The sequence below is a fragment of the Ceratosolen solmsi genome, unplaced genomic scaffold (genome assembly GCF_000503995.2).
Source record: "Ceratosolen solmsi marchali unplaced genomic scaffold, CerSol_1.0 scaffold56, whole genome shotgun sequence".
NCBI classification, from domain to species: Eukaryota; Metazoa; Arthropoda; class Insecta; order Hymenoptera; family Agaonidae; genus Ceratosolen; species Ceratosolen solmsi.
The window spans coordinates 3,766,222-3,780,692 of record NW_011948425.1 but is presented as its reverse complement, the minus strand read 5'-3'; the positions used below and the strand labels follow the sequence as shown (position 1 = coordinate 3,780,692).

The 14,471-nt window shown below is 29.1% G+C and overlaps 2 protein-coding genes across 2 annotated transcripts in view; both read right to left on the bottom strand.

Annotated features, from left to right (window-relative positions):
- Positions 1-657: 657 nt before the first annotated feature.
- On the bottom strand, positions 658-3,674 carry LOC105363021 (galectin-4). The gene is made up of 7 exons (XM_011500591.1): positions 3,579-3,674; positions 2,863-2,948; positions 2,207-2,417; positions 1,638-1,835; positions 1,357-1,445; positions 1,085-1,276; positions 658-827 (listed from the first exon to the last, which is right to left on the bottom strand). Exons 1-7 carry the CDS (start codon positions 3,672-3,674, stop codon positions 683-685), a joined length of 1,017 nt encoding a protein of 338 aa, XP_011498893.1. The 3' UTR covers positions 658-682.
- A 2,178-nt stretch (positions 3,675-5,852) lies between these two features.
- Glyp (glycogen phosphorylase) overlaps positions 5,853-14,471 on the bottom strand; it is a 9,910-nt gene continuing 1,291 nt past the window's right edge. The window contains exons 2-10 of the mRNA XM_011500348.1: positions 9,446-9,547; positions 8,886-9,200; positions 8,700-8,811; positions 8,262-8,581; positions 7,732-8,042; positions 7,523-7,637; positions 6,725-7,255; positions 6,162-6,491; positions 5,853-6,075 (exon numbers count right to left, since the gene is read on the bottom strand). Of these exons, the coding sequence (XP_011498650.1) occupies positions 5,920-6,075; positions 6,162-6,491; positions 6,725-7,255; positions 7,523-7,637; positions 7,732-8,042; positions 8,262-8,581; positions 8,700-8,811; positions 8,886-9,200; positions 9,446-9,547 (2,292 nt within the window). The 3' untranslated portion in view covers positions 5,853-5,919. The remainder of the gene's footprint in view (positions 6,076-6,161; positions 6,492-6,724; positions 7,256-7,522; positions 7,638-7,731; positions 8,043-8,261; positions 8,582-8,699; positions 8,812-8,885; positions 9,201-9,445; positions 9,548-14,471) is intronic.

Here is a 14,471-nt window from a genome sequence, read left to right as displayed (position 1 = left end):
ATTGACAATTCCTTCTCTCTCTCTCTCTCTCTCTCTCTCTCTTTATTCCTTTTCTTTTCATTTTTTTTTTTTTTTTAAATAATTTACTTACATTAGAATTTTCTTCTCACTTTTCAATCTATCAAGATTCTTTCATTTTAAATTCTTTCACATAGATTTAACAATTTTTTTTTACTTGCTATTGGAAAGTATTTAAAAAAAAAATAAATAAATAATAATAAAGATTAGATATAAGTTTACGACTTTGTAGAGACAATTCGACAAGATGCATACGTTGAGCACAGAGAGGGAAAAATATATATAAAAAAATTACTTCGCCCAAAGCGAAGATTGCAAACTTGATAAAGACTTGACTTGATTGATAAAGACTTGACTTGAGGATTAAAAAAAAAAAAAAAAAAAAAAAAAGAAATGATAAATCGCCTTCGGAACGATCTTGTCGAATATGCCTCGTTCATTGCAAGATTAAATATTGATATTAATTAATTCGTCGTCGTTTAAACAAACGCTTCTTCTAATGAATTTGTTGTGGTAAAAGCCCTTGTGGTCAGTATTTACTATCGCTCGTTAAAATGCTCTGAACCTCCGTGTCTCGTTTATATCGTTACTAAAGTATTAAATTATCAGAGTTTGTTGTTGTTGTTGTTGTTGTTGTTGTTTTTTTTTTCTTGGTTTCTTTTGTTTAGTAAGTAATGAGCATTTCGTGTAATACCAAATCTCCGGTGATGCAAATAGTGTCAATAATCGATGGCTGTAGTCTATGCTTGAATTCGCCGATCATCTTATCGCTTAGACTTATCACGTAGCCATCGTACGTACAACGTATTCTGTAACAACAATTATGATCTCTCATGATGAATTTGGTTAAAAAAATTTCTAGACTACGGGCGATGTGGCTGGGGATGGGGGGACTATCGTGACTATGACGCGACTATCCTTTTACAAATGCTTATAACGAATGCGAACAATTATCTTATTGCGATGCGGTTTGTAAAATTGTAATTATCCCTGCTGGAAAATTGTCTAGATACGAGAAATTTAGCTTTAATTAATGAATCGTTCTACGATAATAATTAATAATTACGTTAACAAGAATTCTCGCCCAGGAGTCCAGTTCTGGCCTTGATGACGTTCCTCCGAATCCCACGTTCCATTGCTCCAACTGTTCATAACCATACAAGCGGGTTGATTCCCATAATGATATCGAGGATTTAAATGCAGGGCTATAATCGGATGAGGATAAATCATTTTTCCTTTTTGTAGATTTATATAGAATCTAAAAAAAGTCAAAGGAAAAGAATGTTTCCTCGTGAATAAACGTGTTATATGTTTATATACATTATGTTATAAACTTACGAGTAAGGTAAAAGTTTAAGCCTTCCCTTAATTAGGAGACAAGCTCCAACATCGAAACCTTTTTTTAAATCGATTATTACTGGTAAATCCTGAAATGAACGCCACATAATAACAATAATAACAATAATAACAATAATAACAATAATAACAATAATAACAATAATAACAACAATAATAATAATAAACTTTCGAAAAATAATTTCAAGCCCATTAGAGTACCTGCAAAACTTGTGTATTATTGTTATTATTACTATTATTACAACAATATAAATAGAGCTTACTAGATCTCTGTCTAATGGTCGATCATCTATCAACTCCAGAATTCTTTTTGGCTTGCAAATCTGTGGGTCTGGGTAAACAGAAATATTCGTCTGCCTAACTTTAATTTCTTCGATGTCATCGTTAAATTCGAGTCCGACGATCTCTTCGAGTGGAATCCTGTAGGCGAATGCGCAAAAGTGTTCTCCATCAATTGCTATCTGTTCATGAGAGAAAATATTGTCATTTGTGTAATTGAATTTTTTATTCCCTCATTCATTCGTGATTTTATACGTTAGTATGAGAAAAAAAAAAAAAAAAAAAAAAAAAAACAAAGAAAAATAAAAAATAAATAAAAAAAAATCTCGGATTATTACAGCAAATAGAATATTAACGAATAATTTTGACGCGTTTTTTCCTGTCTATTGTCTGTGTTAAATGCTTCGATTACAGAAATTTTTATAACAGTATGTAATGCGCGATATCTATCATGCTTACATTTTAATATGATTTTCATGGGAAAATTAAAGATAAAGTTACAGAGAAAAAAAAAAGAAAAAAAAAGAAAAGAAAAGAAAATGAAACCTCGTACCTGAAATTCATTTAGCGTACAGAAGATGGTAAGATGAAAAAATGAATTCCTACGAAAAATGTAATTTCTCGAACTAACTGGAGAGCAGGTCTCTTCCTGCTCCCAGCATCCTTTGATCTTCGTATTCCTGACGACGTAGCCACGATCGAGACGAGGGTTCAAGTGCAGAGCGATAGTTCCCGACGTCTTACATTTCAGATTTATCGAGAACCTGATGTTGAATTTCCATGCCGAAAGAATTTTTCATTTTAATTTACTGAATCAATTGCATTATTTTAACGATGAAAAAAATATATTTCAAAATTGAACTAATTTGGATAGTTTGATCCAGAATAGTTTATTTGGGAACTCGAAATGATGATGAATTTCTGTATAACCGATTCTATTTTGTATCCATGACAACCTTATTTTCATTTATTTGAGCGCCTGTCAGCGCTTGAGTTGAAAATAATAAAAAAACAAAACAAAAAAAAAAACAAAAATAATAATAAATGAAGTCCCTTATTTCTCTTGAATTTCATTTAAAGCTTTATAATATTTTTATATATACGACTGGTGTTTCATTTAAAAGAACAAATCACGTCACGACAAAGATTTTTTTTTTCTCTCAATTATTATGATGATAATCAATCCGTATGAATTTTGATTTTAATTACCTCGTAGCATCGATTGGAATGTAGGCTATGATTATTATAGCCGATGTTGCCTTTAACTGTTTCAATTTCAAAAACTCCGGTGTTTCCTGAAAAGAGAAATTAAAGAATTGGTGGCAAGATAAAAAAAAATAAAAAAAAAAATAAAAAAAAATCGTAATACATATGATTTTTTATTTAATTTTATTACACAAAACACATAAATAGTTATTAGTCTCTATCACTTTCACACGACGTCACTCAAAACTTAATGTTTTACTTTAAAAAAAATGTTTAAATATACAACACTAAAAAACACTTATTCCTTCCTCTAACCATACAAACGAAGGTTTCAAAAAAAAAAAAAAAAAAAAGAATCATTCACGTTTAACGAGATCATCGCGAATCATCGTTACACGCAGCAACTGTACATCCAAAACTCGCTATAATTTTCTCCCTCGAAAGACTTTTCAAATTCTAAAGGAGTTTTAAAAGCGAACTGCAACCGCATTTCAAATGATTCCCGCTTGCAGCCAATACTTGTGCGCACAATCGCACACGACAAGCCAAATCCTCGCCAACAGTATAAATAACGTATCCGTAGTAAATGTGACGCCCGTAATGGGATTACCATCGACCATCTGGTCTCCACAATGGATCCGCGCGAATATACTCTCAAGGACTTAACGAGGAGCCGGTGCTAATTTACCAACGAAAAGCCTACACGTTGTTCTACTTACCACGGGCGTGGCCTCGGCGTCGAAGTACTGGAATGTCTTGAGAGCCTCGCTCCTCCGTGCAATTATATCCCGAAGATCGTCCTTTGACATAGACATCCTGCTCGCCTTTTCCTCGTCATGCGCAAGATGCTTAAACTACCTCGAATACTTCGATCGGATTACATTAGGCGATATGTCGCGCGCTCTGATGTCGGTTTTACTAGTCGCCGCCCGAGCTCCTTACGGTGATAATCGGTTGCGCAAGTGGTGTACGGCGACTAATCAAGTGCTATCTAAAAATAATGTTACCTCGGCTTGCCGCGAACGTGTCTCGCTTTACCGAGAGCCTGTAAATATTAATGATAAATAGGACATTGTTCGCTTTATTATTCTCTCATATAATGCCATTGGAATTTTTCGCTGGAGCATCCTCGACCATCCTTTATCTCTCTATCACTGGCATACTGATAAAAGATTTAAAGTGACTGCTCATTTACCTCGGTGCTATTATAATAGCTTAAAAAAATTTGAAAACGATGAAGACGCGGGAATAAGGACAGTAATAGTAATAAATGTAAATTATTTAAAAAGAAACGAAAAACTAAATAATTATGCTGTATTAATGAATTAGCCGAGTATAATATTGCTGTATAATTTTTAACCTTTTAAAAAAAAAATTTTTTTTTTCATTCACATAATAAATTTTTAATGATATCAATAAAAGTTGTAGAATGTTATATATTAAAAACAATAATCTCATTTGTAAGAAAGTCGTAAAGGTCGATTTCAGATTTGAAATAATTACATAATATTTGCTCATCGTTATCAAATAAAATAAAAAAATCAAAACAATATACAAGCACAAGCACACACTCACATTAAATTTAATTAACAAATAACAACCACATGTAAATATTGTTTTTCATTCTTATATTGTATATTTTTGTCTCACTTTCATATTCTTATAAGAATATTCAGACGGTTAAATAAAAATAACAATCTGAATTATACAGATAAATTTGCAATTTACTTTTACAATATAAAATATCCAGTCTTCGCTTTGTTTTTTGTTTTTTTTTTTTGGTTTTTATAATTATTTTAATTATTATCAATAACAGTAACAATATTTAATATCGATTGCGCTTCTATAAATTTGAAATATTAAAAAAAAAAAAAAAAAAAAAAGAAGTAAATAAAAAAATAAGATTTTCAGTATTCTTCTCAACATGATTATGAAATTTTATCAATATTTTATTGTATGAGTATTTTAATAATCCTATGCGAAAAAAAAAAAAAAAAGTTATCACTAAGCCTATAAAATTCTTAGGTATCGTATAATTATTATTATTATTATTATTATTATTTTTTTTTTTTTTTTTTTTTTTTTTTTTTTTTTTTTAAATGAGAACATATGCGCAAAATATTCATACTAAATCTTAAAAGCCTTATTAATTAATTCAGTATAAAATATTTAAAATATATTAAATAACTTTTTTTTTTTTTTTTGAAAACAATTATATATTGAAAAAAAATATTTTCAAAACAAGTATTATACAAGATCTACGAGATTAATAACAAAACAATCATATTTAGAAAATAGAATTTTCTTCGATATAAAATAAATTTAATTATGCTATTGCAATGTTTGTGAAGCTAAAAAGTAGAAAAATGAAAAATTAAACATGCACGGTTTGAGTGAGTTTTCAACTGTTGTTACAACGTAAAAGAACTAAAGGCATATGCTAATGAAAACTTTAAAAGTACTTTTTAGTTATCGACTTAAAAGTTAGTTGCTGCATTCTACATTAATATAAATAATGCCATTTATGTGTGTATAAAAGAAAAAAGAACAAAAAGAAAAAGAAAGAATTATCAAATATATTACATGGATAGTAAACTGTTATAAAAATACAGTAAATAACTTTCAGTATAAGTTTGTGCATTAGACTGACATCGTTCGTATGTATTGGTAATAATGTATATAATGATTATTGCAATGTTCTCAAATTCAACCTCTATGTTGTTATGTTAACACGTCTTAAAAATTTATAAAAATTATTTTCCTTTTTTTTTTCTTCTTTTTTTTTTTTTTTTTTTTTTTTTTTTTTTTTTTTTCTCTTTTTTTACGAAACGATAATTCTCAATAATGGATCCTAGGACTTTGTTTAAAAAGTAAAAATTTATCAGCATTAAAAGTATGTATGAGAACACGATACCAATAATTTAGCTTTGGATTGAGCGGCATTTACAAGACAACCGAATATGGAGAGGAGAAGAGTAATCTCGAGTGCATATTTCGATTTCCAATGCATATTAATCAATGAAATAGGACATTTCATTATACGATAATTATTTAAATTATTTAAATGTCACGAGGCTCATGAGGATCGGGAAGCTTTTGCCAATTAGGATCGACACCCCAAATATCTCGAGCATATTCGGCGATTGTTCGATCCGAAGAAAATTTACCCGATGAGGCGATGTTATTAATAATCATTTCCATCCATTTTGGTCCATTCTAATGAGAAAACGTAGGTAGTAAAGTTTTTATATATATATATATATATTTTTTTTTTTAAATAAAATTATATCTCTTGTACTTACTATAAAGGTTTCCGATACAATATCTTGGCATTTAATGTAGCTTTCGAAATCAGCCAGTAGAAAGAATCTGTCAAATTTAAGTAAAACATCGACGATATCTTGGAACTCGTTTGGATTATTAGGACTAAAGAATCCTCCCCGAATTTGATCGATGCACTTTTTCGCCTCTGGTAGACTATTGTAATAATCATAGGCATTATATCCTTGTTTCTTCAAATTTTCCACCTCGTTTACGCTCATACCAAAAATGAATATATTTTCCTCGCCCATTTCCTCGGCCATTTCGACGTTCGCTCCATCGAGGGTGCCAATCGTCAATGCGCCGTTCAACTGCAAACAATACATCATACATAATAATAACAGCGATTAATTGAAGTTAACGATGAGAAGAAAAAGAAAAAGAAAAAAAAAAAAAAAGATCGATAAAGACAAAATAGGCGTACGTGCATTGTGAAAGAAACGATGTTAATTATGAAATTGAATAGGTGCACGTGGAAGACTATCGCTTAGGTAACAAAAGCCCAAAGTAATTCAATAATGACAGAGAAGATGATAAAACGTACCATGAATTTCATGTTACCAGTACCCGAAGCCTCGGTACCAGCGGTTGAAATTTGCTCACTTAGATCAGCGGCAGGAATAATCTTTTCAGCCAAAGAGACTCTATAGTTCTCCAAGAAAATCAGCTTCAAGGAATCTCCGACTATCGGATCGTTGTTAACAACATTCGCCACACTACATATAAGTTTAATAATTTTCTTGGCGAGGTGATAGCCGGGAGCGGCCTTACCGCCTATCATTACCGTTCGTGGAACTATGTAAGCATTTGGATTACTTTTAATACGATTGTACAGTGTGATTACGTGCAGGCACTTGAGTAATTGCCGCTTGTATTCGTGAATTCGTTTGACATGGATATCGAAGATCGACGAGAGATTTACTTTAATGCCATAATCATGCTCGAGAATTTTCGCCAACTTCATCTTATTTTCCTGTTTAACTTGATTAACAGCCTGCTGGAACATAATGTCCTTGGCCCACTCTTTCAGCTGTATAAGCTGCTCTAAATGCGTAGTCCAATCAGTTCCAATTTTCTGTTAATACAATGAACTCTAAGTGGCAGGCCATCGATATTACGACAGAAAGGATATTTTTACAAAATGAATGTTCGTTTGAATTAAAAAAGTTTTTATGAGATCTAATCAATAATCATCCATCCGACAATGTTCACGAGAATAATTGTCAATAATTCATTATAATCTACACGTTATCCATTTAAATAATTAATTTTATTATTTTAAATAACAATAACAATAGCAATAATGACAATGATAATAATAGTTTTTTTTTTATGTTCTGACCTTTTCAATTGCATCGGAGAGGCTTGGATTACATAGCAATAGCCATCTTCTGGGCGTTATACCATTGGTTTTATTTTGAAATTTCTCCGGCGTAAGTTCGTAAAAATCACGAAATCTGATATGACGTGAGAATAAGAGAATATAAAATTTCGCTGATAATTAATGAGTGTACTCGTTAATTACCTGGCAGTGAATGCCAGCTTACTTACACAGTGTTTTTCAATATTTCCGAATGAATTTTAGCGACACCGTTAATAGCGTGACTGCCGACGATAGACAAGTGCGCCATATTCACTCTCTTTTCGCCCTCCTCTTCTATGAGAGACATACGCCGCAGACGATCGAGATCGCCCGTGAATTTAGCTTCAACTTCCTTAAGATGTAGAAAATTAATATGATAAATGATTTCAAGATGTCTTGGGAGAATGCTGTTCAGCATACTTGTTGGCCATCGCTCCAAAGCCTCTGGCAATACAGTGTGATTTGTATATGCGCAAGTGCGAACTGTGATATCCCAAGCCTAAGAGCAATAATTTTACGATTATTCATTATATAATTATACGATAAGTATAAATAACGATGTAGATCTTTAAATGTAAGGAAATGCTAATCAATGACTAACAATTAGTTGCGATATGAGAAGAGCGACGTTTCATCTTAAATCGTCGAGCGTATCTAGTAAATCGGATATTAAAACATTTATTTGTAAAATTTTCGCAAACATTGAGCTTTTACAAACCTTTTCCCAAGGAAGACCCTCGATATCAAGAAGTATTCTCATAAGTTCGGGAATCGCGAGCGACGGGTGGGTATCGTTCAGTTGTATGGCCACTTTATTTGGAAAAGAGTCGAAATCCGTTCTGTGATGTTCGCGCGAACCAAATTTGCTAGATTTATAGCGACGAATGATATCTTGGAGAGTAGCTGCAACCATAAAGTATTCCTGCTTCAAACGTAATTCCTTTCCCTCGAAAAAATTGTCGTTGGGATAGAGTACTCTTGAGATATTTTCGGCGAGATTTCTATCAATCACAGCTTGAATATAATCGCCATCGTTGACTAAAATAACAAAGAGAGAGAGAGAGAGAGAGAGAGAGAGAGAGAGAGAGAGAGAAAGACATAATGATTATTGTGAGCTTTCATCAATACCATCGAGTAATTATAAATAAATACTTACAAAATTTCAAATTAAACTCGACTGGCGACTTTGCTGACCACAACCTCAGAGTATTAACGACATTGTTCTTATACCCCGGTATGGGATTGTCGTAGGGCATGGCAAACACGACCTGAAATTAAACATTACATTACATGACATTTACATTACAAAACGCGACTACAAACAAATAATTCTCAAACGTACCTGCGTGTTAACCCACTTCTTACCCTCCGGTGTATCGATAACATGTCCATAGAAATTAATGGGCAGCATGTACTCGGGCCTGGCCTTTTCCCAGGGATTACCGTACCTGAGCCAATCGTCGGGCTCCTCGACCTGCTCACCGTTCTTGATCTTCTGGGTGAAGATGCCGTACTCGTAGCGTATGCCGTAGCCGTAGGCCGCAAGGCCCAGAGTCGCCATACTATCCAAGAAGCAAGCGGCGAGGCGCCCAAGACCGCCGTTACCAAGCCCGGCATCCTCCTCCAGCTCCTCCAAGTCCTCTATCAGCATACCCATCTAATGTGATGAAAACGAAAGGATACCAGTTGCTTCGTAATCTGCGATCGATGTCGCTGTTACATTGACCGATAAGTTATTCGTGCGTTTCACGTTCCCTCGGACTTACCATCATCCGTTTCCGTAACCGTTTCGGTTCATAAATTAAAGTAGTTTTTTTCATTATATTCTTAAGATCGTATAATCACAATTGCTACATGAGAACGAATAGACATTTACCTATTTCTAATAACAATTGTACTTACTTGATACATAGCTTCATCGCATGCGCCCAGAATGCCCAAATTTATCATCGTATTCTGTAAAGTTCTTCCCATATAATACTCGAGAGAAAGATAATAACATCTCTGAAACATTTATTAAAATAAAATATTTTATTATCACAAATTATCACAAAGTATGCCGGCAATTATTTCCAATTAAATCATTATTATGGGTAAATATCGGCGATAATACCACAATAATGTATCTTCTCTTGGCTAAATTTTATGCAAAGAGGCGAAAAAAATGCACAAAATAATTAACGTAAGAAAAAGTATAAAATTATTTTTCGTTCTTTCCCATCGTAAACCACAAATTTACGATAATATCGTCTTTCAAAATTAATGGTTGTTCTTACTAAATATTATGAATACATAATTACTTTGTGATTTGTATCTATTTAGAAGAAAATAAATATAATTATATTCTAAATGAACATTTTTGTAATTTTTCAATCTTGAAAATTGTAATTAAAACGTACTTTTTATCTAATGAAGTTTTTCGACTTTTCATAAGTAACAATAATCCCAAAAGGATGAAAAAACAAAAAATATTATTTAAAATTGCAATACAAAGCGAATCATTAAACTAGTGGATTCCATTGTTTTTTGTTTCACTACAAAATTTACGACTTAATCCAATCAGATTCTTACCATAAACAGAGCATTTGTATCGTGTATTGAACGTATAAAGAAAATCATCCTAATAACATTTTCTAATATATTACATTTAGTTAAGAATTTATGATGATGTGAAGGTAAAAATATGAAATACAAAATGTATTATTAACGATTCAGTTTAGAATTCACTTGCCAAAAAGTATTTTTACACATAAAATGTACGTTTTTTACTATATCATTTTGTTGATAATTTAGTAAGTAAGAAAGAACAAAGAAATTTTATTGAAAATAAAAAAACAATATTGAAATTTATATTAAAAACGATATATAAAAAAAAAAAAAAAAAAAAAAAAAAAAAAAAAAAAAAAAAAAAAAAAAACGAAAAATTAATTATAACATGATAGATATATTACAAAATTAGAAGTTTTAATCGTGAAACAGCTAAGAAGCAAAGAAATAACGTCGACTAAAGTATTATATAAATATATGCACGACGCATGCACATGTTCAAAGTACTTAAATTACCTCAATTTTTACATAGCAGTGCCTCTACATCTACCTTATAGCATATATTTTGTAATACATTCCACTGTATTTTCCATTAGCTCTGGGAAATTCTATATGATCAAGCAATATTGGTCTACCAGGTCATATTATATATCGTCATCCGGTTTATTTAAAATATGTAATAAAAATAAAAACAAAAAAAAAAATGTCTCTAATGATTAAAATCTTCAAAGTATAAAATAATTTTATTAATAAATTATAATGTAAAATTATAATGTATTTTAATATTAGATATATGAGTAATAGATTTCACAATTCATTATTAATTTGAAAATATTTGACATTATTTACGAAATATGATAAAAAACAATAATTTTTATATTGCTTGTATAAAATTGGCATGAACAGAAATTCGCGATTTTATTCAGATTTATGCGGTATATTTATATTTCGTATATTTATACTTTAACCAGAAAAGTTTAATGAACGTATACTTAAGGATAAGATATATGACTTCTTTTAATACTCTGTGCACCTTTATGATTTAGATTTTAATTAAAGATTATATTTAGATGCAATTTTGATAAAAAAAAAACTTTTTTTTTAACGCTTTATTTAACAAATGAGACTTTCTGTCACTATTATATATATTTACGCCTGTAGCAATTATTTCATAGCATATTTCATACAAATATTTATTAATATAAATTTTTTTTAGCAACAGGAGCAACCAGGATTCATAAAAAAACATAAATTACATATTTCAATGTTTTGATAAATTATATAAAAATATTTTTTTATAAATGATGATCCATAATTTCTTAAATAGCAAGGCATTTGAGAAAACTTTTTTCTTTGAGTGGCTGTGCGTGTCATATTTCTACTAATAATGTTTAATAAAAACAAAAAAAAAAAACAAAATATATATATATATATATACACATACATGGTAAGTTACAAATCTGAATGACTAGTGAAACGTTAATACCGTTTAATGTACATTATAAACTGATGTACTTTTTAATTATACAGTGTATAATCTATAAATTTAAACATCTATGTGGAATCATCTACACTGATACAGAAGAGTTTCATAGCGCCCAAAAGTAATATTAAGGTCGAAGATGATAACACTTTTTAATCAATATTCTGCTATTTGCCTTTTTCTTTATATCTCCAGTTCATTAAATACAATTGCGACGATTGTCCAGCTATAATATCGTGAATCAAAGATTTATATAATAAGTATACATTGTTTAGAATTATTAAAAAGAAACTATCCGAAAAGGAATGTTTAAAGTATTTTCCACAAATGCATGAAAAAAAAAAAAAAGGATATGTATAGATATTTTAAGGGTAAGGATTTGAAAAAAAATAATTGAGAATGGTGTAATAAAATTGAAGAATTATAAATAAGTACAACAAACACCAGTTAAGTAATAGTAATTTTTGGGAAAAAGATTAACTAATTTTATTCAAGATTTGTATATTTCTTACTTATTTGGAATACTTTTGATTGAAGCATTTTCGTGAAAAATGTTCATTATAAGTTATATTTAAGAATAATATACACGAACTTCAATTAGTCTCATTCAATCATAATTTTAAACAGTTTTAGTCAAATCAGCACACATAAATAAGAAATTTTGAATATTTGTCATTTAAAAATTTCTTCAACTATTCGCGCTCATACGTTAGACAAATGTTTTTACTAAGTAAAACTACTTTAAGCAGTGCAACGAATTATTCTTTACGTACGCTTCTAAAATAAAAATAAAACATTGTAATTAAACGTCTGTGGCATAAAATTTGATTACATTTTAAATTATCGATTTTTTATTAATCATTTATTCACTGTCATTAACCTCTTTGTTAATTACTCTTATCTTTTAGCATATAAAATAATGTATGAAACTGTGTACGAAAATAATTGAAATTTTAGAAAAAAAAAAAGAAAAAAAATGCATAAAATTAAGTAAGGAAAAAAATTAATTTTTGTATTTGCAATTATAATTTTCTTACTTCTGAAATAATAAAATAGACAATTCACAATATGTAAAAATAATGAAATATTAAAAAGTTCATTTGTAATTTTGCAAAAGAATTGCTTCGTAAAACGGTGCTTTGATAATACTTATAGCGTCCAAACTGATATATATATATTGAATTGATAACTATGAAACTCGAGAAATAATGCATTATAGAAATAAAAATGAATTTTTATGTAATGAATACGTATAAAATACCTAGCAATAATTAATATAATTATATGACAAATGTAAACTTAAAAAACTGTATTAATAGAATAACAAAAGTAACATAGAGAAGCATTATTTTATAAAAAAAAAAAAAAAAAAAAAAAAAAAAAAAAAAAAGTCGTTATATTATAACTAATTAATTACAATCATAAGTAATATTGATAAAAATCATTAAAATTTATTATGAAAATGTTTATATGTTGAGTGAAAGAGTTGAAAGTAAGAAATTTAGTTTAAATGTTGAAGTACTTAAATATATATATATATATCTTAGATTTTCTCAAAATAGCTTAAGATTACGTAAAACAAGTTTAAGCGAAACGGTTAGTTGTTACTACCGAGTATTTCTTTTCTTTTTTTCTTCTTTTTTTTCAAACGCAATTATAAAAAAATTGCAACTACATGTAAATATATACATTATATTGAGATAAACATATTGTTGCTAATAATAAAACTGTTCAAAGAAAGAGAAAAATTGTTTATTTTTTTTTATTTTTATATTTTAATTCAAAATGCTACACAATTTACTAAATGTGTATTTTATAAATTAATCCGATTGAAAAATATACTCGATTCATATATATATATATATATATATATATATATATATATTATATACTCTATATATATATATATATATATATATATATATATATATATATATATATATATATATATATATATATATATGTATATTGGAACGTGAAAAATTACGCATTTAACATGTACGGAAATATTTTTATATCTCTTAAAAGTTACATTACGAAAGAGAAAAAACGTTACCATTAAACAGATTCAATGATTTTATTGACAATCTAATAAATAAACGTTGGACATCTTTTTTGCTGCTAACTGAACATAATTTTGTGAATTTTAAGAAATATAGAGAAGGAATTCGATCGTCTATTAATGAATATTATCGATCAATAGCAGTGCGAAAATTTGTTGATTTTCAATTGTGCAATAAAAAAACAACTCCACGAACATTTGCTTATACAAATTGCAAAAGAAAAAAAGAAAGAAAGAAAAAGTTTAACTTACAATAAATAATACATTGGGAAAAAGAGGTAATTTTTTTTAATATATCAACAAATAGATAAAGTATTATGTTTGTGTGCATTGAAAATAAAAATATTTGTAGTTTTTTTAAAAGTCTTGGACTACAAGACATTGTTAGACGTTTAATTGCACGAAAAGCTAATATGCCAATTAAATCGTATTTATACTTACAAATGTTATCTTAATGTTATTGTAAATAAGTATCTTGAAATATTTTGTTTATAAGATTTCATCCGATCTGTTCATGCAAATGATTGACATATCATTTCATTGTATATTAATACGATAAAGGAAGTCTTTGTATGTAACATGAACAATATAACAGAATATAACAGAATCATTTGACATGTTGAATACGAGGGGGAAAAAATAAAAAATAAAAAAAAAACCCGAAACAATATATTATTAAATAAATGAACTGAAATCTATTTTACGATCTTCTTTTATCTGTATCGCTTAAATCTACCATCAATAGGATTATATATATATAATATGATATTCATAGGATCTACGTGAATTGGTATGTGATGAATCAAGATTATCGTTTTTATTGTCGTTTTATGGTC